Source organism: Acinonyx jubatus, chromosome C1 (assembly GCF_027475565.1).
Source record: "Acinonyx jubatus isolate Ajub_Pintada_27869175 chromosome C1, VMU_Ajub_asm_v1.0, whole genome shotgun sequence".
Classification (NCBI taxonomy): domain Eukaryota; kingdom Metazoa; phylum Chordata; class Mammalia; order Carnivora; family Felidae; genus Acinonyx; species Acinonyx jubatus.
Genome location: NC_069381.1, coordinates 28,979,732 through 29,006,651, shown reverse-complemented (window position 1 = coordinate 29,006,651; position 26,920 = coordinate 28,979,732). Strand labels below are relative to the sequence as shown.

Here is a 26,920-nt window from a genome sequence, read left to right as displayed (position 1 = left end):
GGCCCCCAGGGACAGAACCAGGGTCAAGGGTATGATCTTGAAGCAGTTGTCACCTCTGAGATAATCCCACTCCTGAGCAGGCATAGCTCCACTGCCTGCAGATGCTACTAAGACTGCTGGGCCATTGCCTAGTCCCCTGAGCCAGGACCCCAAGGATGCGGGAGAAAAGACGCTCGAGCCTAGCCTAGGAACTGGACACCAGAGCCTAGGTCTCCCTAAGCCCGGAAGCACCATGTGGCTTTGGGCCGCCTGCTCGGCCTCGTCTGCAAAGTGAGGGCTTTGCACAGCACAGGTTACAGGCATGCTGGGTAACACACGAGACCCCTCGCTGACGTAAGGAAGTAACTGCTTGCCTCATGTGTATGCATCTCTTAGACGTGGGCTGTGCAGCCTCACCAACCTACAGGTTCAGATGTTGTTCTACGAGTAACAAAAATAACACGATAGTGAACATTCACGGGCCACCTGTGTGCTAAGTACTTTTATACATCTGTTAGGTCACTTCGCCCTTATCACCCAAGGTCACACAGCTTCTGACTGGCAGGCTGCCGTGGAACTAGGCAGTCCAGCTCCAGACCCTTAACCACTATGCTCTCCTGCCTCTCTGATGAGAGCAGACAGGCACCAAAATCATCCTCTTCAAAACTGCTGAGTACCTCCCATGAGCCAGGTGGCAAGTTCCCTGTGATTTTTCTCCTGGGGCTGGGGAGGGGGTTTCTGCCCAGGATGGAGGTGGCTACCTGGACATCCCCTCCTGCCCCGACTTTTCCCAGATATACACAGACACCTGAATGCAGAATCCAGCCCTATCTGATGGGGGAGAGGATTAAAACAAAGACAAGGTTACTGGAGAGTGGAGCTGAGCTGAGCCCAGGTTGGAGCCCCGAGCTTAGAATTAGTGCTGCAGGTGAAATTCCCTGGAAATTCTCTGAGACCATGAAATTTGCATGAAGACTTATTGGAATGCACTCTTGAGAACAACAGTAAGACAGGGGAACAGCACTCGGCAAAGGGAGAAGCTGACGTGTGATATAGTCGCATCAAAGGGGCCAGGCTCACGAGGAGCTCTGGGGCTGGGATGGCACTTCACAAGCATCCCAAGGTGAAGCAAGGGGACCTGACCTTTACACACCCCCCCCCTCCACCAACTGACCAGCCCCGGGAGGCAAGCCGCCCCCAGGGAGGGGTCAGAACTTTGGGCGACGTGCCCCTTTTCCACCAAATCACCAACGTCAATCCCCAGAGATAGATTCAGCTAGCAGTCATCAACAGCCCACATGACTACAGTCAGGCCGTCTGGGGACAGGAGAAAGGGGACAAGAGAGAGGCCTCCTGGATAGCTTCTTCCTCCCAGGAGCAATACTGTCACAGCGGCAGGAGCATCAAGTCCTAGCCAGCCAAGTCCATAAATAGCCACTGAGCACGGCCAGGGAAGGCTCAGTCACTGGAGGGACGCGGGCCCAGCCGGGGGCTCTGTCTCTAAATCACTCGCCACCCCGCCTCCATCCCGCGGGTCCCCTCACGCCAGTCCCCAGGTCCCAGTTTGGCTCTGCAGCTCCCCTCCCCCACTGCTCCCCACAGCAGGGCCCATCCCCGCCCCCATCCAAGTCCTTCTCAGCAGGCCATTGTGAGGCTTGAATGAGCTTAAGCAAGTGGAAAAGTTTTGTTCACTGCTGGTGCCATCCACAAGGAAGGGGGCCCTTCATGAGCTCCAAACTTCCTGCCTTTGGAAGAGCTGTTGTTCCCCTGGGCCCACCATTTTCTCCCCTTGCCCTGGACTTCCCTCCCCTGGCCATTCTCTTCCCAGCCCTTCACACCTTCCTTCTCCCACCTGAGTCTGTCTCTGTCTTTCTGAGTCTCTCTCTCTGTCTCTCTGAACCTCAATCTCTCTATCCCTCTGCCCCTCCGAGTCACTCTGTGCTCCTTTGGGTCTTTGTCTCTGGCCCCTCCTCTGCAGTTTTACCTCCAGCCGGGCCAACTCAACCCCACAGACGTTGGCCGCCCACGTCTGCTGTCCTGGCCAGGACTGGCAGGGAGGGCAGGTGGGGGGTGGGGGGCGATTGGCCTGAACTCTTGGCTCCACAGCAGCTCCTGAGCTCCAAGCTCACCCGGCCACCCCTCTGAGGCCACACTCCGCTCCTCCTCGGCTCCTGCTCTTCCCAGCATGGCAGCCAGCCCCTGACCCTGCTTCCCAGCCTGTTTGTTTAACTACAGTGGTGTGGAGAGGCTCCACAGCCACACAACTCTACCATTCCTCAAGCTGGGTGCTGGCAAAAGGGGCCAGCGGCTCCTGCAGCAGCCGCAGGCAGGCCGCCAAGCAGCAAGGCCCCGCCCCTGGAGCAGCACAGCATCCTCTAGGCTGGACCCCAATGAGGGTCACAAGCCCGGCCCAGGAGGGGTAGGAGCGGCATGCAAGATGCCCATTTCCCCGGGGCCCCAGGGTGCCCAAGCCTGGCAGCTGCTGACAACCCTATAGCCAGGACAGAGCATTTCTGACAAGTTCAATAGAGATGGGAGCCCCACCTCTCAAGGAGCTTCTCTAAGAAGCAGGTGGAGAGAGGAAATACATAAACAGAAGGGTCACGAATGTATAAACACTGAAAAGCTCTCTAACACATGCCCTCGATAAGCATAACTGAACCAGTGACTATGATAGGCATTCAGTCAGCAGTGTGTTGGATAGATGGGTGGGTGGGTGAGTGGGTGGATGGATGGATGGATGGATGGATGAACCGATGGAGAGACAGGTGAATGGGGGAAGAGGTGGATGGATGGGTGGGTAGATGAACAGGTGGGTGGATGGACAGACAGATAGATGGATGGATAGGTAAGTGGATGGGTGGATAGGTAGACAGGTGGAGTCATGATTTGCAGATTAGCAAGCCCATCATTATAAGACCTCCCTTTCCCTTCATCCCACCCAGAAAACCCCTTTTGCCAGATTTCTTTATTCACCAAAGACTGACTAAGGCACCAGACTCCTCCCTTGGCCTCTGAATTTCCAGTAACTTTTCTATTTCCTCTTCTCTGTCCCTTTTCCTGCAGGAGAGAGTGAGGCAAAAATGGAGCCTAGACCACAGACACAGGTAGGTGGTCAGGAACTAAGAGGCCCACTCTGGCTGAGGCCTATACACTGACTATATTAAGGAAAGGACAGAGGGAACCAGGCAGGGTAACCACCAGCCATGCTGCCTCCAGCACAGTTAGCAAAGCACAGGGAGTGTTTTGGGACAGTGCCATCAGACAGCAGGAATGGAACCTTGTTGTCTCCCTGCCAGGAACCTCAGCCCCAAGCTGAGACTAGGCTCCCTGAGCAGAGCCCAGAGGACAGGGCTTCAGCTAGTCAGGGAACTGGAGAGAGCCAGGTGCTAAGCCGTAGAGGGGAGATGGGAAGATGTGGCTGAGAGCCCCAGGGAGAGGAAGTTCTCAGGCAGGCCAGGCTGGATGGGATTAAGTTAGGCACCTCACCCTCTCTAGCTTCAGTCTGCTGGGTAGCTTTGATATTCTCAGGACCGCCCTGCTTCATCCACTGTGAGGATCCTGGTCTTTCCAGGTGGCAGACGTTAGGTGCCCCAATGTGGCTGGGAGATGGAAAGAGGCTGGAGGAATGGAAGGGAGCCCAACAGTCTCCCCAGGCTTCCCCAACTCCTTGTATTGTTGTGAAGATTTAACAAATGTAAAATGCTTGGAAAACAGAGCATGTGCTCAATAAGCATTAGCCATCAGCACCTAAGATAGTACCTGGCACAAAGTGGGCACTAAATATTTGTTGAATTAATGTATGAATGAATGTGGACCTGGAAGGCATTATGCTAAGTAAAATAAGTCACACAGAGAAAAACAAAAACCATATGGTCTCACTGTGGAATCTGAAAAACAAAGCAAACGAACAAACAAAACAAAACTCATAAATACAGAGAACAGAAAAGCGGCTGCCAGGGGTGGAGGTACTGGGGGGTGAACGAAATGGGTGAAGGGGGTAAAGAGGTGTAAGCTTCCAGCTATAAAATAAATAAGTCTTGCAGGTGTAAGGTACAGCACGGTGACTACAGTCAGTAATATTGTAGTATATTGAAAGTTGCCAGGGAGAGTAAATTTTAAAAGTTCTCATCATAAGAAAAAAAAATTGTAACTTTGTATGGTAATGAACGGTAACTAGATATTATGGTGGTCATTTCCCAGTGTATGCAAATATCAAATCACTATGCTATACCATTATCCTTAATAATATATATACATAAACACATATGTGTGTATGTATATGTGTGTATATATATATAAAGGAAATTTTCTGTATTTCCCTCCCTCAAAAAAAAGCATGAATGAATGAGTGAATCTTGCTCCCACTTTGCTCCTCTACATCAAACATTGGAAGATACAAATCAATATTGTCTCTATAACTACCAAGGGAGATATACATATGAAGTTCATTCCAACCCCAGGGCCCGTGCCCTTGTCCCTTCTGCCATGAGTGATTTCCATCGCATCTTCACGTGGTTCACGTCCTCATTTGATTCCAATCTCTGCCACTGGAAATGAGAAAGGGCCCTTACCAGTGTCTGCTGATAGAGCTCCCCCACTCCCCGAAGTTGTGTCTCCTTCCTCAGTCGACTCTCACCAAGTACATACACACACACACACACACACACACACACACACACACACACACACATATCCAGGCAATCCTAACTAGACAAAGTTATGTCCCTGCCCAACCCAGAGCTAGAACATGAGCCAATAGGGGCTCTGTTGGGCCTGACAGATGATCCTCCCATGCACTGGTGACTGTGTGTGTCCATGCATGACAAGGGCTCACCCAACCCACAAAGGAGATCATGCTCTGTCCCCAACCATGCCCACACCCTCCCAATCAGCCTTGGCAAGAACCATGGTAGCATGCAAACAGTAGAGCCCACTGGACCAGGATTTAAGAATCCTTGCTCTACCACTTAAGGGGAAAAAAGACACTCTTACTGAGCACTTACTGTGTGCCAGCCTCTGTGCTAACCTCTCTACACCCTTGAGCTCATTTAACAATTAAGCAAGGTAGGTGTTATCTTTACTTCATACCTGGTTGAGGCATAATAAACTGGCTGAGTGGCTAAGTAAACTGGGGCTCTGGAATGAGACAGAGCTGGGTTCAAGTTTGTACTCTTCCACTCACTTGCTGTGTGGCCTTAGGCAAGTCACTACAGCTCTCTGAGTCTCTGCTTCCTCCTCTGTTAGGAGGAGATAAGACAGCCACTGCCTTTGATCCTGCTGAGGATCAAAGGAGGTGATGGATGAAAGTGCCGCCGGTGTCAGGCATGCAGCCTTCAATCAAGGCCGGGGCCTGCCCTTGCCTCCTTATCTCACCAGCTCCCCTGCCAAGGTTTGCAGGCTGAGACTGGTCTTCCCCGTGGTGCCAGGCACAGGGCTGGGCACAACCGGCACACACAGAATATTCTTGCTGATTGGCAGATTTTCCCCAGGCCTGGATTGCAGACAGCACTCCCTTCCCTCTCCCGGGAGGCACCCAAGCAGGGGACTCCCGCCCTGGGCAGCACCAGGGGGAGGGACTCTAGAGGGAGGCCCCTTCCTACCTCTGATCCTCTGCTTTGTTTGGAAGCCTTCCACCACCATGTGTCCTACCCTGAACCCAAGATCCTGCTCTAGCTCCTTGGGTCTGAGTTCCTACCTAGAAAGCTTGGCTGGCACCCTGGCTTCTCCAAGACGGTGGCGACCTACAGGCTCATCAGTCACCCACCCCAGTGTCTGAAGCTCTGACTCTACCCCAGCCCTTTATCTGGACCCTGCCATACACTGACACGCACCCCCCCCCCACACTCATACCAGCTGCCCAAAGCACCCACTCCAGAACCCTGGGCTCCAGACTGCCCACAACTCAACCCTCCGGCCACCGCCCACCTACCCACGGCTGTCACTTTCACCCCGTCCAATAGCCCACACGTGCACACTCAGAGCCTACAGCCCGTGCCCACTAGCCATGCCCTCTGCAGGACCCTGAAGGTTGGCAGAAAAATCACGGAGGCACTTTGACATCAATCAAAGACACTCATAAATAAATATGCGTAAATCACATGCAAACCAAGGTGGGAATTTACATCTTTCATTGCAGAATCAGCATCTCCCAGTTCCAGGGAAGGCTGCCTGCCTCAGTGCTCAGGAGTTTCGGGACAAGAGCCCCTCTCATTCTCGAGGTCCACCGAACAATCCCAGATTCATCACCTGAGATTCTCAAACTTCCAAGTTGGGAGTATCCACCACCATTTACTGATCGCCTACCACATGCAGTCGCCCAGACAACTAGCTCCTACAGACGTTAAATGAGATGGCACGTAAAGTGCCTAGACTGGCAGCTGGCACCGAGTAAATACCCACTATATTTGGACTACAACAATTACTACCAACTCTGAGCCTCAGTTTCTTCTGAGTGTTTTGGTGAGGCTGTAATGTATAAACCCAGGTAGAAGCACTTAGCATAATTCCTGCGCATAGTAAGCACTCAATAAATCTTAGCTATTATTATTAAATAGAGTGTGTCTATCCAAACAAATTCTGGAAAGATATAGCCAGTAGGAGTAGTTATGAGGGGGTGAGGCAGAGAGATTAATGGAGGACTTCCACCTTCTGTTTCGTATGTTTCTGAGGGAAAGAATTTTTACAAATAAGCTTTTATCATCAGCAAAAACTATAAAGACATTCCTATTCAGTGGAATAAAAGCTATCAAGGCAAAGAGCCTGTCATGGGACCATTCATTTCTCAGCTGCCTCCCCATCGTCCTGCCTGTCTCTCTACTCTCCTGGGGACCCCCCTCCCTCGAAACCTGGCAAGTGCCAGGTAGGTTCGACCAGGGGAAACAGTTCGCTTTGGACATGACATTTACATTCATAACCCCTCCCATGACCTCCCCATGTCCGGCAGGACAAGTGAATCCAGGAACCCTGGAACTTTTCCACACAAGCTAAGCCAGGCCTTGATTCTCCCACCTGGCCTCAAGGATTGAACCCGGGCAGAAGCCTCCTTGCTTAGATCCGGTCCCATCCCCATGACCCCCAGAGAGGCCATTATGTCTGGATTCACTGTGGCCCCCTGAACTTTGCTGCTCTTCCCTGCTCCTATCTGCAGCCAATGTGCGGGATCTTCAGATCCTGCGCATCTTCACCCATGTCGTGGATAAAGAACATTGGGCAGGACCAGGCCCTTGTCCAGAGTGCCCTGGGCCTATCACCCAGCACCCTGTAGCTTTAGTCAGCTCACCAGGTACAAATAAGAAGATACGCCCTCAGGGCCTCTGGGTGGCTCAGTCCGTTGTGTGTCCGACTCCTGATTTTGGCTCAGGTCATAATCCCAGGGTCATGTGATCAGGCCCCGCATCAGACTCTGCGCTGACAAAGTGAGGCCTGCTTGGGATTCTCTCTCTCCTTCTCTCTCTGCCCCTCCCCCGCTCATGCTTGCTCTCTCTCAAAATAAATAAATACATACTTACAAAAACTTTTTTTAAGATTCTCTCTTTCCCTCTGCCCCTCTCCCCTGCTTGCACTCCCTCTCTCTAAAAAAATAATAATAATAATAATGTTTTTTAAAGATACACCCTCTTCTCTGAAGCCCCCTTCTTCTAAGACTGAAAGCCAGTGTCTACTTCCTTCTGATACTAAAAGCCGGTATCTCCCCTCCAACGCCCCCCACCCCAATTTTAAAAATGAAGGAAATGAGATCATAGTGGCACAACCATGTGCTCATCGTTCAGCAGCCATTCTTTATTGGTACCACTACAGACCAGGAATTGGGCAGGGTGCTGGAGAGACAGAGCCAACTGCCCCCGGGAGCTCACAGCTCCATAGGAGAGACAGACTCACAAAGGGTAATGCATGACCATGCAGGGCTGAAAATGCTAGCACGGAGTGGAAGCAGGGCAGAGGTCATGGTTTAGTCTCGAGTGGGAGCACAAAGCCTTCCCAGAGCATGAGACCCTTGAACTAGGACTTGAAGAATACGAGGAGGGAGCATTCCAAGGAGAAGGAACTGCGTGTGCAAAGGTAGGGAGCCATTAGGGCCTGGTGTGGAGGGGAGGGGGGGCAGAAGCTCTGAGCTGCTGGATTCAGAGGATACGCAGAGGCGGGACAGGACTTTGGATGTAACAATGTGCACAGTAAAGAGAAATGGAAGGCTTCTCGGGAGGCAAGTGACAGGTCCAAGTTGTGTCTTGGGGAAGCATTCTGACTTGACACAACACAGGGGCCAGAGGAAGGGAGACTCATCCTAGACCAGTCATTAGATTTGAGGATTTATCTACTCCCCTTACACATTCTTTTAACATTACTTTCCTGGAGCCACTGAGGTGTAGGCTTTGGCTGTCCCTTGAGGTGCTCAGAGCCAGGAGGCCGATGGGCTTACAAATGGAGGTAAACTAAGGCACTCTACCTGAGGGTCCTTTAGAAAGGACAGCAGGGATAGGAGTCTGACGTATACTCTGTTCCCAGCCACAAAGCAAAGTTGAGATTCGAGGGTGATTTTATCTACAATGACAAGTCCACCCCCAGGCTCAGACAGGTATTGTTCCAGACTCGGCAGACATCCCCAAGTCAGACAGATGTCCAGGGCTCAAACAGACATTGCCCCCAGGCCAGGAAGATGTTGCACCAGGCCCGGACAGATGCTGTACCAAGTTCAGACACATGTCCTGGGCCCCGACAGAAGCTATCCCGGGGCCAGATAATGTGCTGGGCTCAGCCAGGTGTCCCAGCCTCAAACAGATGTTGTCTCTAGCCCAGGCAGATGCTACCCTAAGCTCAGACAGATGTCTGCCACCAGAGATACATAAAGATGCTAAGAGGTCCCTGGGAAAATATAATTCCTAAATCCTCCTTTGCCACTCCCCCCCCCCCTCCACCTGCTACCCTCAAGAAAGCTGAGGAAGGCCAGCACTGAGCCCAGCCAACTCTCTCCAGAGCCCCCAACTTGTAACGGCCAAGGAGCCCTATCATCCTGTCCCTCCCTCTGGCTCCAGGCTAGTCTGCTACACAGAAGGGAGAAAGGCACGTAGAGTGGGGTGATGAATGAGGCACAGGCACAGGAGTACAGGGCACCTGTCCCATCTGTGGTGTGGCAGACAGTAATGCCTGGGCTACCCGAGCTGACCTCAGGGAGAGGGGGCTGGGGGGTTAAAGGAAGGAGTGGGTTGATGTAAGGACCAGGCCCACTAAGTCTTACTTCTAACCAACGCTCTGGGACCGGCTGGAGGGAAGAGGCCCTGTGACCTCATCCACAAATTCCCATCTCTGCCCAACACCCTAAAAACGTCGTTACTCAGTCATTTGAGGGTAATTACTTCTCCAAAGCTGGACAGCATTAGGCTAGGGAGAGAGGAATAAGGAGGCTGGCCCCAGTGTGGACACAAAGTGGAAGATAGTTCCATTCATCAGCTTGGCTGGAAGAATGACCCCCCACTCCCAACCCCCCCTTCTCTAGGAGCCTTCACAGGGGCAGCCGGGATCCAGAAGGAAAAAGACCTTTCCCCTCACAACCACACAGCTATTGTCAGGAGCTAGAATTGCATGGACGGCTGTTGTGCAGAAGTTGGGGTTCAGAAACCGTGGAGTGCTGAATGTTCCCGGTCTGTGGGTGGAGGAGGGAGCTGCTAGCGGTGGGATGGGGAGGAGGGGTTTTAGTGAGAGCCTAACAGCCCCATCTGCCCTGAGGGGCCTCCCTACTGGTCTAAGTCTCTTACAGAGAAGAGCTAGGGAGGCAGCAGTTCATGAATATGTAAATTAACCTTGAGCCACACCCCCAGCAGGTGAAGGGTGGGACCTTCCTTCCAGCTCTACCTACTGTCCCTGAAAAGCTACCTGGAAGCTGAGAAAGGTGAATTGGGTCTTTAAAACCCCTGTCAAACAGAAACACGTTCTGACACAATGACCAACACTGATGCACACACATCAACACAAACCAAGCACCAGCACCCTAACCCAAGCACACAAACACTTTAGGGAAATGTATAAGGTACAAACACAGATTCATGCAAACACACCGATATACAGTCACCATATACACAAGCCCAGCAAGCCCAACACACTATTGCAAATGCTGTACCACACACAAATGCAAGGGAATCCCCCCTTCTTTCCCTGCACCCTACCCAAGCTGCCCACTCCCCACCTTCAGTCAGGGCACCAAGTCAACACCAGGCCCGGGAAACCACCTCACTCTTCTACTGAAGGTGACAAGCACTTAAATTATCATTCACTGCTCCCACCCCACCCTGCGGTGGTGAATTTTGCAGCCATCCAGATAAAAAGTGTGTTAAGAAAGAAAGAAAGAGAGGAAGGAAGGAAGGAAGGAAGGAAGGAAGGAAGGAAGGAAGGAAGAGAGAGAAAGAAGGAAAGAGAGAGAGAGAGAAAGAAAGAAAGAAAGAAAGAAAGAAAGAAAGAAAGAAAGAAAGAAAGAAAGAAAGAAAGAAAAAGAAACTCAAACCCAGCCCCAGCCTTTCAGAGTGATTAATCCCTGCTAATGATTTACCGATTTGCAGAGAGCGTGTTCTGCATAACCGGATGGTGGGCATTAACACCAGCTCAGAGGCTGCCATTCTGCTAAAAATGAAAGTCAATTTTAAGAGCAATTGGCCACCCCTAATTTGAATATTCTACAGATGCACTGGGAGGACCCCCCACCCCCACCCATAGACTTAGGGGCTGAGGCAGGGGAAAGAATGCAAAGACAGATTCATCCCTAAGAGATATTTCACCTTCCATCCCTCCTGCCTTTCACCAAGACTGAGAAATAGGGAGCCTTAGATTCAATAGGTGAGGCTGCTTCCTCCTCCTCTGCCACAGGCAGCAATGCCCTTCCCACCCCTCTACTCCCCAACACCAGGCTTTTGCCAGCACAGGCAGGACAGAAGGGATAGGACACCTGGAGGGGCTGAGTTTAGAGGGGAAGATGTGGGGGCTTGACAGCTCAGAACAGTGATCACATCCCATATGGGACAGCTTTTTGGATGGTGGTGAACACTATGAATCTGTCCAGCTGGCACCAGTCAGCACGGAGGCAACGGATGGACACGATGACCCTGGCACTGCCCCAGGTCAGAATCTGTGACAGCAGGACCCTGCCAGACTCTTTCAATCAAAAACACATTGCAGCCCAGAAAAGAGCAGGGTGTGGGTGTGGTCACTCCTGACACGGCTTAGCAGGAACTGGTTGGGGAGCAGGCAGTTTCCACTCCTGTCCATAGAGCTTCTTGCTCACCCCAGGCAGCCCAGGAGAAAAAGCAAACCACACTTTCCAAACTTCCATCGGGGCAGTGGTCTCATCTCGCCTCCATAAGCCACCCAACAGGGACCACCCTGCCCAGTTTACAGATGAGGATGCTGAGGCTGAGTCTCGTCCAATGTCATCCAGCAGACCTGAGTCTGAGCTAAGATGGAACCCTGGACCTCCGACACTCTGAAAATGCGGGATCCAGGGTGAGAGGGGAAAACTGGCAGAAGGGAAAGGGAGCAGCTGTGAGTGCTGGCCGAGTCCTGTCCCCCTACCCCCAGCCCGGCCACCTCAGCAAAACCTCAAAGCTCATGCACTGCACACAGAAGGGTGTCCTCAGACACTAGCTCCCCCAGTAGCCCAGATCTGCCTTTCCTTAGCTCTTTTCAGCACTCATGACTTCCAGTGAGGAACCCAGGGGGAGCGTCCTGGAGCCTGTGTTCCCCCAGCAGTGAGAGGCCTTGGGTCTGCAGACACACCTGCTCTCAGGGCTTCTGGGACTCCCGAGCACCCACCGACCAGACTGAGAAGACACAGCGCAGGGGCTCAGAGTCCAAGGGGGAAAGCAGCCAGACCCAGCTGCCCCCTCTTCCTCCCTCCCAGATCTTGCTCCGCGTGCCGGCTCACCAGCCTGGGATGTGTGTCTGGGATATCACAGTGCATATGTGGCCGCACAGGTGCTGATGGTGAGTGTGGCTGTCTTCTAGAGGCCGTGTCTGACTCTCTTGGGCGGAAGCATGAATGTAGATTACAGAGTTTGCGTCTGCGACTCAGGGCTTTGCAGAAAGACCGTGTGGGGTTGGAGTTCATCCCTTCGGAGCTTCCCCCCCCGCGCCCCCCCCGCAGCCCCCTCCGGCTGTGAGACCCCCCCACAGTGAGGGCCCCATCTGCTGGAGGCTCAGTGACCTGTGTCAAATGAGCAGGCGCTCAGTCACACTCCAGAGCCTGGAGGAGACCACACCACTCTGGGAAAGCCCAGCAGCTCCTAGCCCGGGGGCGGGCTGAGCAGGGGTCCCGCTGGGGAGGGAGGCCCCAGAGCCTCTGAGACTGGCGGCGGCCTGGCTGGAGCTGCCCTCCACAGACAAGGAAATTGGGTGGGGGGGGGGAATAGGAAAAGAAAGGGCTTCCCGGCTTCCTTGGGACTAGCACTGCTGCTGACGGGCATGAGCCAAACTCTGAGCAGGGCATGGGCCCTCCTCCAGCTTCTGATCCCTTGTGCAGGATATATTAGTTCCATAGGGTGTGGGTGTATGCATTAGCCTGTCTGCGTGATAGGCGGGGTTCGCCTCTTTGTATCTGTGCATTGGTGGGGAGAGTGTGCATGTGTCTGTGCGTTCATGTTTGCGAACACCAGGGTGTGCCTGTTTGTGTGAACTGGCATGCCAGAGGAGAGTGTCCATGCTTGTGACCCCAGGGGCCTGCAGGTCTCCTGTATTTCGCGTCACCGAAGGGATGCCTACCTGAGCCTCCCTGAGCCTATGTGCAGGTTTTATGCATGTTTCCTTTTAGACACACGCCTGTATTTATCACTGTGTGTCTGTTTGTGCGACTGTGAATTCTGACCCAACAGGATGACTCCCTGTGTCCCTATTGTGAATCTGTTATGTTCGTCCCTAAGCTAAATTGCACGTGTGTACCTGTGTGTTATGTGTATGAACGCATGTCTGTTCACACGCCTCAACCATTCAGCGCCTACATGGGTTCAGGTAGGTGTCTGACTTCTGTCTCCCAATTTTTCCCCAGGCCCTGGGAGGGCAGGGCTCCTGGAAGAGAGGGGCTGTTTAACTGCAGGCATCTCTGCCAACAGGCATGTCAGAGTCCCTGGAGTTCTACACAGAATCTCCAGGAACAAACACAAGGAGGATGTCGAGACCTCTGGCAGAAGCCTAACTCTCAAATACAAGAAAATTTTGACTCCAGACCAAACCCATACATTGTAGAGGCTCTAAAACTTTCAAAACAGAGACAGGACTGTTACCCTGCCCTAGTCCACATGGCTCGCCCCAGGGCAGTATCTAACACTAGACTTCAGGGCAGGCCTAAGAAGCAGACAGTCCTGTCCCCATTTTAAGATGAATAAACCAAGGCTGTGACAGGCGAAGCAGCTAGCACAAAGTCACCGGGCTGCTAGTGGGAGAGTAGGAGACGGGATCAGGACTGAGACTTGCTGGCTGACAAGCTGGTAACCTCGGAGCCCGGCTTTGCTGCAGACACCCCTCAATTCAGCACACACATGGGAACTGGGCTTCAGAAGCCCCAGATGGTCCAGGCCTGCCCTCCCCAACCTCCGCTCCCCAGAGAGCTATCAGAGATGGGGCCGGGGGGCTCTCTCTGCTGCGACAGCCAAAGCCACTGTCCCCACAGATGTCCTCCCCCATCAAACAGCAATGGGAGCACAATGAGAAGCAGGACCTCTTAGATTCTGCACCCCTCGGACAAGTTCAGTTTCTTCATCTCTGCCCTAGGGATAACAATCTCAGGGCCCCTCCACAGGGCTGGGAGGTGCAGGTGAACGTGAATGGATGTCAAAGCACTTGATAGGGGCACCTAGGTGGCTCAGTCGGTTAAGCGTCTGACCATGATCTCAGGTCATGATTTCACAGTTTGTGGTTTCGAGCCCCACGTCGGGCTCTGTGCTGACAGCTCAGAGACTGGAGCCTACTTCGGATTCTGTCTCCCTCTCTCCCTGCCCCTCCCCACTCATGCTCTGTCTCTCTTACTCAAAAATAAGTAAACATTAAAAAAAATTTTTTTTAAGCACTGGATAAAGCACTGTGCCCATGGGTCACTGTTCTTCAAGTCTCAGTGGCGATTCAAAGGCCAGATATTGTAACACCTGACCGCTGTCCAGACACTTCCCTTCCTCCAACAGGAACAGAGAGATTCACAGAATCTGATCATCACAGCTGCAAGGCACTGAGAGGTTAGCTGGTCCAAACCTCCACAATGCCACTTGATGGATAAGGAAACTGAGATTTGATTAGGGAAGGAGAGTAACATGCCTGCTCGTTGGGCACTCACAATAGAAACAACCAGAGTAAAAGCCCTTCCTGAGAGTTTTTCACCCCCACTGTCTCAGACTACCATCTGACTTCCCTCAGTGAGACAGGTGGGCTGCCTATGGTACCGTTACTCCCAATTTACAGGGAAGAAAACCAAGAACTACAGGGATTGGACCAGAGGTATTCGCGCCCAGGAAGATGGTGGCAGGTCCAGGTAGGAAGCCCAGGCTTCAATGTCATGCTGGCCTTGGTTAGGGCTGGCATAAGAGTAGCCTTCACTACAGAACTCCCACCTTGGCCCTAACTCCTAGGCTTGGAGGAGGGGCCAGGAAGGCAAGTGTTTTATGATCTTATGAAGGAAAGGTGGCTCAAGGTGACCACTTCTTGGGCCAGAGTCTAGGAAAGCCAAGCATCCCCAGCTGGATTCATACAGAGCTCCATCACAGCTCTTGAAGCAAGGGTGGTACCCAAGATGACTGCTCAGGACAGTAGCCAATGGCCAGACAAGGGCCCTGCCTTGTCCCACTCCATCCCCTGAGGGCTAACCAGAGGCTGGTCTAGGGCATTCAAGGCCTGGATGAGCATAGTCTGTGCCCAGGACGACCCTTATCACTGTGGCCTCTGCCCCAGCTACCCCAAGGACCATTCCCAATGCAGCTGCTATCTGAGCCCCCATCACCCTTATTTACTCACTGAGGCTCTATTCTGCAGTTCTAAATTCCCCAGTAGGGTCTAGCTGGGCCCCTAGCTCAGTTCTGTGATCTGGGACCCCAGGGCCCTGGAATCTGTGGATCCACGGGGGGCAAGGCGGGGGGGGGGAGGGAGCGGCGGTGAGCCGTCAGCTGGGAGACTCCCTGGGACCCAAACCTCAGTGCAGAAAAGAGATGGAGACTGCAGCTCACTCCACTTGGCCTCCAGCCCAGTGTTGGTCTTAGAGGCACAGAGTAGCTGCACTGAGGTCCACGTCCACTCAGGATCTTTCAAGGAGCCCTCAAAGAGCTGGGGAGATGAGGAGATCCCCACACTGTACACCTCACCCTTCTAACAAGACTTCTTCGATCTCAATTCCCTTTTCGGCAGCCCGGGCAAGTCCGTTAAATTCCAGCCCGGGCTCCATGCGAGGCTGGACAGCTCCCAGCCTGCACGCGGCATTTCTGAAGTGCCAGCCGCCCTTCCCCAAGTCCATGCCACTCCTCACCTGGAGCAAGTTTCGCGTCCGCGAGTGACCCCGTCATGACCCCGACCAATGAGCCGGTCACGCAGAGACGAAGCGAGGAGGCGGCAGCGGCATGGGACAGATACCCGTGGGCGCAGTACGTCCACCACCCCCGTCGGCGGCGTTTTCGCCGGAGCTTCCGTCTCTACCTCAAGGTCCTCTCACTCCGGAAGCCCGGAACGCGGCCTGGATACGGGAGCTCCCGCCTTCCCGAAGCATCGCTGCCGCCGGCCATGCGGGCCCCGAGCCGCCCGCGCGGTACTCACCTGGTCCGCGGAGTCCGGAAGAAGGGGAACCCGCACGAGGCGGGAAGCCAGGGCCGGTCCGACTCCACCCGCACCCGACGCGCTCTCGGGGCCGCGTAGGTCGGCGGAGTTGCGACGCTGGGTCTAGAAGGAGAAGAGGGAAAACGAGACGGGCCGGGGAGGCGCGCAGAGGAGAGCTCTATGCCGGCTGAAGCCGGGGGAGGCAAGGCGGCCGAGGTGAGCAGCCGCGCCGGAACCGAGCCGGGACCCGCGCCGCCTCCGGCTCGCAGCCGCCGAGACCCGCGGGAATCCCGGCCCGCCGGCAGCGGCACTGCGGAGGGAGGAGCGCGGGGCTGAGCTGCTTCTCGGAGCCTGAGCGCCTCCCGGAGCCCGCAATCCCCGCCGCCGCCTCTTGGCCGCCCGGGCAGGAGACGGGCGGGAATTCAGTTCGCGTGGAGTGTGGGACCTGCCGGGCTCCGAGTCTCCTGCACCGGGGGTAAGCGGGGCCCACGCAGCCAGGACGAGAGGGGGTGCGGTCCCAGTGCCACCCCCGCGCCACTCCCCACGTGGCGGCCGCGCCCCCGGGGCGTGAGTATGTAAGCGGACGGTAGGAGGGCCGTGAATGAAGCCCCAGCGGCCAATCAGCACGGCCGGCGCGCGGGACCCCGGGAGCGAGGCCCAATGGCGAGCTCTGGGCGGCCGGGCCGGGCGGCAGGCGGACGCGGGGGGCGGGGGCCGTGGCCGGGGGGCGGGAGGCGGCTCCGCGGGCAGCCAATGGGCGGCGGGTGGGGTGGGGCTCCGGAGCGCCGAGCGGGTCGGGGCTTTAAGCCGGCGGAGCGCGGCGGCGGGGCCCGCAGACGGAGCGGAGCGGCGGCGGCGGCGCGGCGCTGGGCGCGGGGCGGCATGGCCACCACCGCGCAGTACCTGCCGCGGGGCCCCGGCGGCGGAGCCGGGGGCACAGGACCGCTTATGCACCCGGACGCCGCGGCGGCAGCTGCGGCGGCGGCGGCCGCCGAGCGGCTGCACGCGGGGGCCGCGTACCGCGAAGTGCAGAAGCTGATGCACCACGAGTGGCTGGGCGCGGGCGCGGGCCACCCTGTGGGCCTAGCGCACCCCCAGTGGCTACCCACGGGAGGAGGCGGCGGCGGCGACTGGGCCGGGGGCCCGCACCTGGAACACGGCAAGGCGGGCGGCGGCAGTACCGGCCGAGCCGACGACGGCGGCGGCGGCGGAGGAGGTTTCCACGCGCGCCTGGTGCATCAGGGGGCGGCCCACGCGGGCGCGGCATGGGCACAGGGCGGCACGGCGCACCACTTGGGCCCGGCCATGTCGCCGTCCCCAGGAGCTGGCGGGGGCCACCAGCCCCAGCCGCTCGGGCTGTACGCGCAGGCGGCCTACCCGGGGGGCGGCGGCGGCGGCCTGGCCGGGATGCTGGCGGCGGGCGGCGGCGGCGCGGGGCCCGGCCTGCACCACGCGCTGCACGAGGACGGCCACGAGGCGCAGCTGGAGCCGTCGCCTCCGCCGCACCTGGGCGCCCACGGACACGCACACGGACATGCACACGCGGGCGGCCTGCACGCGGCGGCGGCGCACCTGCACCCAGGCGCGGGCGGCGGTGGCTCGTCGGTGGGCGAGCACTCGGACGAGGACGCGCCCAGTTCGGACGACCTGGAGCAGTTCGCCAAGCAGTTCAAGCAGCGGCGCATCAAGCTGGGCTTCACGCAGGCCGATGTGGGGCTGGCGCTGGGCACGCTGTACGGTAACGTGTTCTCGCAGACCACCATCTGCCGCTTCGAGGCCCTGCAGCTGAGCTTCAAGAACATGTGCAAGCTCAAGCCGCTGCTCAACAAGTGGCTGGAGGAGACCGACTCGTCCAGCGGCAGCCCCACCAACCTGGACAAGATCGCGGCGCAGGGCCGCAAGCGCAAGAAGCGCACGTCCATCGAGGTGGGGGTCAAAGGCGCACTCGAGAGCCACTTTCTCAAGTGCCCCAAGCCCTCGGCGCACGAGATCACCGGCCTGGCTGACAGCCTGCAGCTGGAGAAGGAGGTGGTGCGCGTCTGGTTCTGCAACCGGCGGCAGAAGGAGAAGCGCATGACCCCGGCGGCCGGGGCCGGCCACCCGCCCATGGACGACGTTTACGCACCGGGCGAGCTGGGGCCGGGCGGGGGCGGTGCGTCGCCGCCCTCGGCGCCCCCGCCGCCCCCGCCGGCCGCACTGCACCACCACCACCACCACACACTGCCCGGCTCGGTGCAGTGACCCCGCGGGCCGGGCCCCCGCCGGCGCGCGGCGAGGCGCCGCGCGGCCTGAACTCTTTTTGTTCGGTTGCTTTGGATTTTACAAAAAGCCCAGAAACTTTCGAACAAAACCAAACACCCGGATGACCCTCTCTGGCGAGCGGCGAAGACGGCCGATAGGCTGCGTTGCCCGAGCCCCGGGAGAGAGGAGCCGGAGATCCGAAACGCGCCAACTCACCGGGCATCCTGCCCGCCCGCCGCCTGCTCCCCGCCCCCATCCCCTCGACGACCCCCGCCCCTGCCCCCCCCCCCCCGGGCTGTTCGGGGCCGGATCCCGGCAGCGGCCTCCCCACAGCGACAGGTAACGCGGTACGGGGTTAGGGATTCCCCGGGAGAGAGGACGAAGAGAGGAGGGTGCCCTGTCCCTCTCCCCGGCGCGGACTCCCGAGCCTGCGGGTTGAGGGTGGGGGACTGTCACTTTATTCGCTCCACGCCTCTTCTCTCTCATAAGGATGCGCCCCACCACCCCCCCCTTACCCTTCCTCCGGGCTTGGTTTTTTACGGTTTTTATTTATTCACGGAGCCTCTCGGCTCCTGGGGTCCTTCTAACTCCGCCCGCGCCCTTAATTTAAATCGCTGTATACTGTATTTATCGGGGCCCCGGAGGGGAGGCCGCGAGAGCCGCGTCTGTGTATAAAAGCAGGAAATAGCCAAAGCTTTAATCTAGCCTAATTTATTTTTTCCCCTTACCTTCCCCTGCCCTACCCCCAAAAAGCAAAACAAAAACAAACAAAAAAAAAAAACTAACAAAAAAGATTCGAGTGTTCATTTTTTCGTTTCGTTTTATCCGAGCTGCGATTCGGTTCCCGGCCACGCGGGAGGGGTCTGCGCTCCCACAACATAGTCCATGGGAAGAGGCTTCTGCCCCGCTGCAGACTGACCGCTGCACAGCAGGGCCCCCGCTCCCCGCGGGGCCCTGCCCTCCTGGCCACAAACAAACGAAACTTGACAAAGTTGGAGATATTTTTGGACCAGCTGTAGAAATAAACCGTTCCCTGAGAACCTTCTGCCTGATTCCCTGCAGCTTCCGCCTGCTCCCTTTCCAGCCCCACCTGGGATGCGGGATGCTGGGCGGCCAGGAGAGAAATCCCCAAGTTTGGGGTGAGGTGGGAACCATGTAAATATGTGAGATATGTACACACTGGCGGGGAGAAGAAACATTTTGTGCTTGGTTTTTATTTTTGGTTTTCCGGGTTGCCCTCCATCCCCATCCTAAAGGATTTTGTACACCGAATAATCCGAAAAAAAAAAATATTTTAATATGATTTCCAAATTTCTGACCCATCTCTATTTATTTTCTGGATGTGTTTGGAGCTTCCCCCCTTCTCCATTTCTTGTTCTGTTTGTTACAGTTTGGATTTAAATTTTGTTATTTTATTTTTATTATTTTTTGGAACAATGTTTTGGTGCATTCTTTGTATCTTTATTGCAAAAAAAAAATAATGTAGACTGGGAAGTTCCCTTTATATTTATGTTATAGTAAATATTTTATTACTCACATAAACATGTACCCCAGGGCTGTGTCCTGTCCTTTTTACTACGAGGGTTGGGTTGGTTTGCGGGTAAAGCGTTGGGATACCCTAGCTAACCTCTCCTAAAGTTCTAGCCACACTATCTTGGAGCAAGGTGACCACGCAGACCTTCTCTCAGGCCAGTATGAGGACTGCCTGTTACTTGGGCAACAGTTGGGCCCCTGCCTTTAGGCGAGTGAGTTTTAGGGAAGATGAAGCTGCCTCGTGTCCCCTCCCGTAAACAAGACTATCCTGAGACCAGACCAGGACCTACGACACTGCAGACACCACACTGATTTCGGGACAGCCATTCCCCAGGCACAACTGCTTCTCAGCCAAGGAAGAATTGCCTGTCTCACGTGGACCACCAGCCTGGCATCTTTGTGTTCCCCACCCAAGACCCCAGACCCTGACTTTGGTCTCCCTTTGCGTTCCGTGTGTGGCATCCAGGCCAGCTTTACTCTCCCAGGTCATGGAGCAGTCGGAAGCAGGGTCAGGCCCCACCAGCCCACCCCAGCTGGCTCTCCACCCACAGAACAAATGGTTCCTGAACCTACCTGGATCCACTGGGAGTTCTAACAGCTTCCACAGTGGTCCTGCGGGAATTAAGTGGGCCTGGGGAGAGAGTCCTGCCTGTTTGCTTAGGCAAAGCCAGTCCTACTTCTCTGCAAACAAACCACCTGCCCCAGCTTCTCAGGTGGAGGAATGAGGGCAAAAACAATTGTGCCACCAGAAGGCCCTTCCATCTCTCCAGGGATGGGTCCCCAAGGAAACCCCCCTTCCCCCACTCAGGGAGTGATGCCTATGCCTGTGGGAAGACTCAACAGTGGTACAGTCATGTACCTGGGGGGAAAGATGCAGTCTCAGACATCTCCCCGTTCAAGCTCTCAGCAGCAAATGTCTCCCCACCACCTCCTCAAAGTCATGATGGTGGGGGAAGATCTGGATTCCAGGGCCAGGGCTCAAGGTTACCTGTATCCCGGTCAAGATTCTCTTTTTCCTTTAAAACAACTTTTAAAGATACGCATAAAACATGGATTCAGTTTTCTCAGGAGGAACTAAATGAGGTTTCTCTTACTCTTCATGGACACAAAACCTGAAGCAGCACAAGCACTGGACAGGGTTGGGGGGTGGGGATAAGTTGTGTCCCTAGTGAGCGTGTATGCGTGGCCCCCTCCTGCCATGGAAGCTGCCCAAGCCCAGGGGCTGGGAGAGGCCTTGGCTCCAGCCGAAGCATTTTGGGCACCCAGAGAGGTGTTCCCAGGCCGCCAGTTCAGTGGTACCTGGCTAGGCTGAGGCTTTAGGATGATGGTACCATGCTGAGAGTCCCTGGTGACTTTCTGGGCTCTGACCCTCAATCTCAGGAGGAACTGTCTCTGCAAGTAAACAGGCCGCCAAGATTTTTCCAAGGCTCAGCCTCTCACTGCTGGTTTCTTTTTCCTCCCTTCTTCAGTCCAGCCTAGTGGGCAATTAGCCCTGTAATTCGCGCCCGTGTCCCAGCCATTGCCTGTGCTGGTGGGCCCAGCGAGCCTTCTCAACGCTTAAATACGAGGCCGGGAATGTAACAGCCAGGTGACAGCATGGCCTCCATTTCCTGCTCCACTAAGTGGAGAACTTCGAATCAGCCCCACACTCCCCCACACTCTCTCCTCATTCCTCCATTCCTGGATTTGTCCCAGCCTTGGGGCCCTGAAATGGAAGCAAATGAAGCTCAGAGCTCCCTGCCGCCTGCACCGCCCTGAGCCTCAGCAGGTTTGGAGGTTGGAAAGGCAACAGGGAAGACCAGGCCTTTCACTGGCCTCTGCCTGCAGCTGACACCTTGATTGATTGATTTCCTAATTGTCTGCTTAATCCTGTACAAGAGGGTGGATTTATTATTTAAGCAAGTCAACTCAAAAACAGCAAAACAATGTGGCCTCCCAAGAACCAGCAGCAGCTGAGGAGAACAAAAAAATGAAGAAAAAAAAAAAAGTGGAAACAAGGATGGGAGAAAAGCTTCCACTTTGTGAAGATTTTACTTAAAGAGCACCAGCCTGGGACAGCTACCCGGTGACCGACCCCTTGGTCACAGAAGCCCCCAGAGGTCCTTTCCCTAGTCTCCAGCTTGGGATGGCCATAGGAACCATAGCACATTTGACTGTGTGAGGAGAAACCACAGGGAGAGAGACAGATTTTGTCCTGGAGTCTTCCTCCTTGGATACAATACAGCTTAGGAAAGGTTTCTCCATCCCGTGTGTACGTGGAGTTACGCGCTCACTCCCAAGGGCCCCAGACTTCCTTGCATTCAAGAGAGGCAGATGGCCCTAGCATCAGTCTTCAGTGAAGCCCAAGCCCTCCCAAGCAGATTTGGAATTTTCTGATCCCAGCTCTCTCCCCTTCTCACCTGAAGAAAATTATTGTCTATGATCATGTGGACACAGATTCTGTTCCTTAAGAGAGCTTCATTCTCCCCATGTGAACCTGTGTGTTGGTGTATGAATGTGTGTGTGTGTGTGTGTGTGTGTGTGTGTGTGCTATAGCCGCTCCCAGAAATAGGGGGAAAGGAAGGCCATGCTATACCACTAATGCCTTGAGCTGGGAAAACATTGACAGGGTGGGGGGTGGCTAAAACAAGCAGGAAGGTGGCCATCATTGTCAACAAGGCAAACCCAGAACCTAAACCTCAAGGACGCCTATATTCTCTCCCCATGTCCTGCCCCAGGAAGTTGTACTAGCTTGTATGTCACATGGCTTAGGTCCTGTACAATCATCCCTCGACCCCAAGACCAGGCTGGGTGTCCACAGAGCTAGCTGACCCCCAATCGTAGCCACCCACTTAGAGCTGTTTCGAATGGAGTCTCCTCCGGAGAGGCTCTGGGCCTGCATGTGGGAGGGTCAAGTTCCCAGTGGCTTTCCCGGGCCCAGGCCTTTTGGAGCAGGGCTTGAGTTCCAGAAAGGAGACCCACCTGAGTAGGGAGAGAAGTGAGAGTAGGTTAATTATCTGGCCCAGCTGTTCCCCCTAAGCTTAGGGAACGGGAGTCACCCAGGGCCTCTAGCTGAGTGACTGAAGCCAGAGGAGCTGGCCATCTAGTCCCTGCCCAGCCTATTTGAAGGCATCGGAATTAGTGTTTGGCCAGCCGTTCGGGGCTCCATGTGGGAGGACTGCCCTCTATTGGTCCCTGAGCTGGGACGTGGCCACAGTCACCAGGGCCGCCTCACAGCTGAGCATCCCGCCCCCCAAAACTCAGCTTCAAGTTGGCTATGGTAAGTGGGTTGCCGGGTAGAGCAGAGGCAACCGTCGCCTCCGAGAAGGCAACCCTGCTTCACATGCACACAGGCTTGCCCACAATCCTTCCTTCACCTACCTCCCCTCCGGTTCTCCACCGTTCTCAGAAGTTCGCCATCAGGCTATCTCCTGTCTCTCTCCCACTCGCACCCTTGCCCGGCCCTCCTCCCCTTGGCCGACTGGAACCCCAAGCACGCCCTCGCCAGCTTGCTACCTCAGACACATGCTCACACGCTCGTGGCCACACCCATAACCGCGGGCCAGTGCCGGCCCTGTTGTCTTGGGCACTGGGCTCTCCGGAGCTAACCTGGCACTTGTAAACATTTGGTTGAACGCACACAACCATGCTTTGCGGCGTTGGACCAGGGCCCTTTCTCTCAGAACGTGCAAGCACTTACCCCACAAGCCGCTTTCCAATCCCTGCCCGTCATTGTTCCCGGCTCCTCCCAGATCTCTCCTGCTCCCTTCAGATAATTAAAGTTAGGCTGTGTGTTTGTATGTATGTGTGATCTTATTTTTTAAACACACACCCCCACACGTACATATGCGTGTATATATACAAACACACACAGCAATTAGATCTATCCATTCCTGCCGCCGTCCCTCTTGTGCAGTAAAAACCTCAGCTCTGCACATGCCCCCACATCGCCATGCGATGAACCATCACCTAGTCATGGGCTCCTGATGTCACACACACACATACACACAGACACACGCGCATTGGAGCTTTCACACAGTTACATCCACCTCAGCTCCCTGGTGTTTCTCCAGGGGCACAACCCACCTCCCACCCACCTCCAGGGCATCTGAATGGGCTCCCTTCAACTGAGCTGAGCACCAGGAGGGCTCTGCTTCAACGCCCCCCACGCACACACCCAGTGGACATGTCGTTAGCTGAGCCTGACCAGGGTGGGTCCGGGTATTATTAGGCTGCAGAGACAGCACGGAGGCATATGGTCTCGTACACAAGAAATAATGTTCATGTTAAATCAGACCTCATGCATAATGCATGGTGCCTGATCTCACATTATTTTGGGTGTTCGTCAAAATCAGTGTTCTTTCTTGCGAGGGCTCCTGAAAAGAAGGGGGAAAGACATTTGCTAATGGCACCTGCCGCCTGGACCCAGGGAGCCAACAGTGCCCCGGGAGCGTTCCTCTGGCCCCACTTCACCCACCAGCAGGTCTCATCCCTCTGGCCCGTCCGTCTTTCCCCACAGAAGGAGGGGCTAACTCCGGTTCGTAGCAGGCTCGAGGCCCCGTGTTATTTTTATTTCTTTTCTCTCAGCTCTCTGTCCCCGGAGGGTTCTGGGGAATAGCAGTGGCTCTGTCGTTCTCACACCCGATTCATTTGCCGTTTTATGAACTCCCCGTTGATTCATCGCCTCCCTAAGTCAATGATTCACTCCTGATGGCTTTTCAGAAATCCTTCTTCAAAGGCTCCAGATTATTCAGCTCTGAACAGGGGCAGACCTGGACCCTGCGTGGCTACTGCTCTCCTTGCTTAGGGTAGAAAATTGTCACCTTGCTTGGCCTTTCCCTGGGACTGGCCACCCTGAGAGGAGGGAGTGCTCCCTCCAAACAGAAGCTGCTAGAGTTGACCCCAGCAACTTGTGGGCAGACCCGGCTCTCCAGTAAGGCCCCCTCCAGACATTGTCATCAAAGTTCCTAGGGAAGCTGTGTCTTGCGGGAGGCAGGGAGCAGAATAGTGAAGCACAGTGTCTATAGGACCAGACAGATCTGGGTACAAATCCTGGCTCTACCTCTTATCAGCTGTGTGACTTTAGGGCAGCTACTTACCCTTTCTGTGCCTTGGTTTCCTGATATGTTGATGAGGGCAAAGCCTACAGCATAGAGCTATTTTGAGAATTAAGTGGGATGATGTACATAGAGTGCCTGGCATAAGTAGGTGATGAATGAATGAAAGCTGTTTTATTGTGGGGCCTATGCAGGGCATTGTACAAAAACAAGTGAACGGGAAAGAAAGCCAAAATGTAATGAACTTTGGCCGTGGCCCCCACTCTGTCCAAGGCGTTCTGACATAATACTTACCCAGCACTTACTTCGTACTTACTTTCATTATCTCACATTAATTACTCCTATTCTGCAGATGAACAAACTGGTACCCAGAGAGCTTTAGGGACCTGTCCACGGCAACAAGACTAGTTCATGATAAAAGCTGGAATAAAACCTATTGCATCTGACACCTGGATCCATGTTCTATTTACAGCAGTGAATAGCAGTGTCCAGTGCTTGGGGCATGGGCCCAAGGCAGAGGAGGTTCCAGAACTCAAGACTAGACCAGAAAGAGAAGCTTGGGGACCAAGGGTGTTGGAGCTCATTGGCTAGGATCTGCCTCCTCTCTCCACCACTTTGCCATGAGGTTCAAGGAAGCTGGATGCCTTGCCCGAGCTCACCGAAGAGGTCAGGGAGCCCTCCTCGTGCATCCATTCAGAGAGCTGCATACTGAGCGACCGCATACATGAGGCAAAGAAGGTGGGACCTGGTGTCTTCACAGGCTTTCCTTATGGCTGCACCACCTGCTACCCCTGGGACCTCAGGCAAGCTGCTTATGCTCTCCATGCCTCAGTTTCCTTGTCTGTCAAAAGAAAATCATGATAGCACCTGTCTGGTAGGATTGCTGAGAGATTATATAAACACTTAAAAGAATGCCTGGCATGTTGTAAGTACACATTAAATGTCAGCCATAAAATTAATTTCATATGTACAATATATGTTATTGTATTATTCCTGGGCTGAATCAGTGTGGAAAAATCATGCCCAGCTTGATTCCAGCAATGCTTCCCCCTGCCCCCCCCACCCCGAATTACTGCTCTTCACTCTCAAAACCACTCACTCTGGAAAGAAAAGTTCAAGCTCTCCATCCCACTCCACAGATGAGGAAATGGAGGCCCAAGGGTGTGGAGGGACTTGCCCAAAAGAACCCAGAAAGTTAGTGGCAGATGCAGTCTCCCAACCTATCCCCTACTTCTGCCTCTTCGTGACAATCCCATGTCCCCAAGAATGTGTACTGAGTCCCTTCTAAGGCTCTGTGTAGGCTCTGGGGAGATAGCACCGAGACGGTCAGAGAAAACCTCATAGACGGCAGTAGCAGTATTTAAGCTGGGTCTTGAAGAATGAATAGGGGTTTCCCTTGGGGCTCACTGCTCAGGGCCTGACCCTGAGGAGGCAAAATCACTCAGCCCCAGCGCCCTCAAGACCCCATTCATTCCCCCTCCCTAAACCTTCATGCTTCTTGCTGCCTTGGCCAGTACCCATCCACTAATGGGCTCCCACCCCTTCCTTTGATCCCAGCACAGAAGACTCAACTCAGGACTAAGGCTCCTGGATCCTGGGGAGCCACTTACTATGAGACTAAGTCTGAGTGTAGATTCCTTCCAGGCCCCAACTCCTGGTTCTACTGCCACCCTACCCAGAGGTTAACCAACAAACTATGCTACAAGGCATCCTAACATCAAAGGTGGGTCCCAGGTGCCTGGGTCCAGGCCTCACTCCACTATCCATCCTTGGTATGACCCAAGTTATGTCATCCCTGGAGTTTAACATATGAAGTAGGCATTCCCTCATTTATTTATCCATCCATCGGTCTGTCTATCCACCAGCTCATCCATTCATCCATGCAACCCTTAACCACCTCTTCAACCACCCACCCATTCATCTATCCAACCACCCACCATCCATCCACACATCCCATGATCCAATTTAACAATCAGGCCCTATGTTGAGCACTGGGAACACAGAGATAAATCAGACCAGCCCCCCTGTCCTTAAAATTCTCTTGCATTAGCTTCTTCCCCTCACTACTTCTCAGTCATGTAGGGTAGGCATGTGAGGACCCACGTGAGATCATTGTTCGGGAGGAAACAATGAAGTCTATTGTTGCATCTATGCATCTTGTGTGTCAGAGCACTGGGAACCTCCACACGCCATTCATTTCTTCAGGGCCCCACAGAGGATGCAGTCAGTATGGCTTCTGTGTGGCCCTAGGACTCCCCTTAGCTCTGTTTTCTCACTCCAAGAATGCCAAGTGCTGACCTAAACTAAAGAGATTTCAAAGGAAGCAGAGGAGAGGAAGGTGCTTATAAACATAACTTCTGCCAAGG

At 54.7% G+C, this 26,920-nt stretch overlaps 1 protein-coding gene and 1 long non-coding RNA gene across 8 annotated transcripts in view; one reads left to right on the top strand and one right to left on the bottom strand.

Annotated features, from left to right (window-relative positions):
- Positions 1 to 16,406, bottom strand: part of LOC113599415 (uncharacterized) — a 67,782-nt gene extending 51,376 nt beyond the window's left edge. For 2 of the 7 annotated variants that reach the window (XR_008294032.1, XR_008294038.1), the window contains exon 1: positions 15,745 to 16,404. This is a non-coding gene — a long non-coding RNA (uncharacterized LOC113599415). Of the gene's footprint in view, positions 1 to 15,740 lie in introns of all 7 variants that reach the window. The other 5 variants (XR_008294030.1, XR_008294029.1, XR_008294034.1 and 2 more) reach the window with 5 other exon arrangements.
- Positions 16,407 to 16,589: 183 nt separating this feature from the next.
- POU3F1 (POU class 3 homeobox 1) lies at positions 16,590 to 19,539 on the top strand. Its single transcript, XM_027059608.2, has one exon. The coding sequence runs from the start codon at positions 16,627 to 16,629 to the stop codon at positions 17,983 to 17,985; it is 1,359 nt and encodes a 452-aa protein (XP_026915409.1). The 5' UTR covers positions 16,590 to 16,626; the 3' UTR covers positions 17,986 to 19,539.
- Positions 19,540 to 26,920: the final 7,381 nt, after the last annotated feature.

What these genes read in the sequence shown, in the direction of transcription:
- POU3F1 (XM_027059608.2), top strand. Translation starts at nt 16,627, where the DNA reads ATGGCCACCACCGCGCAGTACCTGCCGCGGGGCCCCGGCGGCGGAGCC.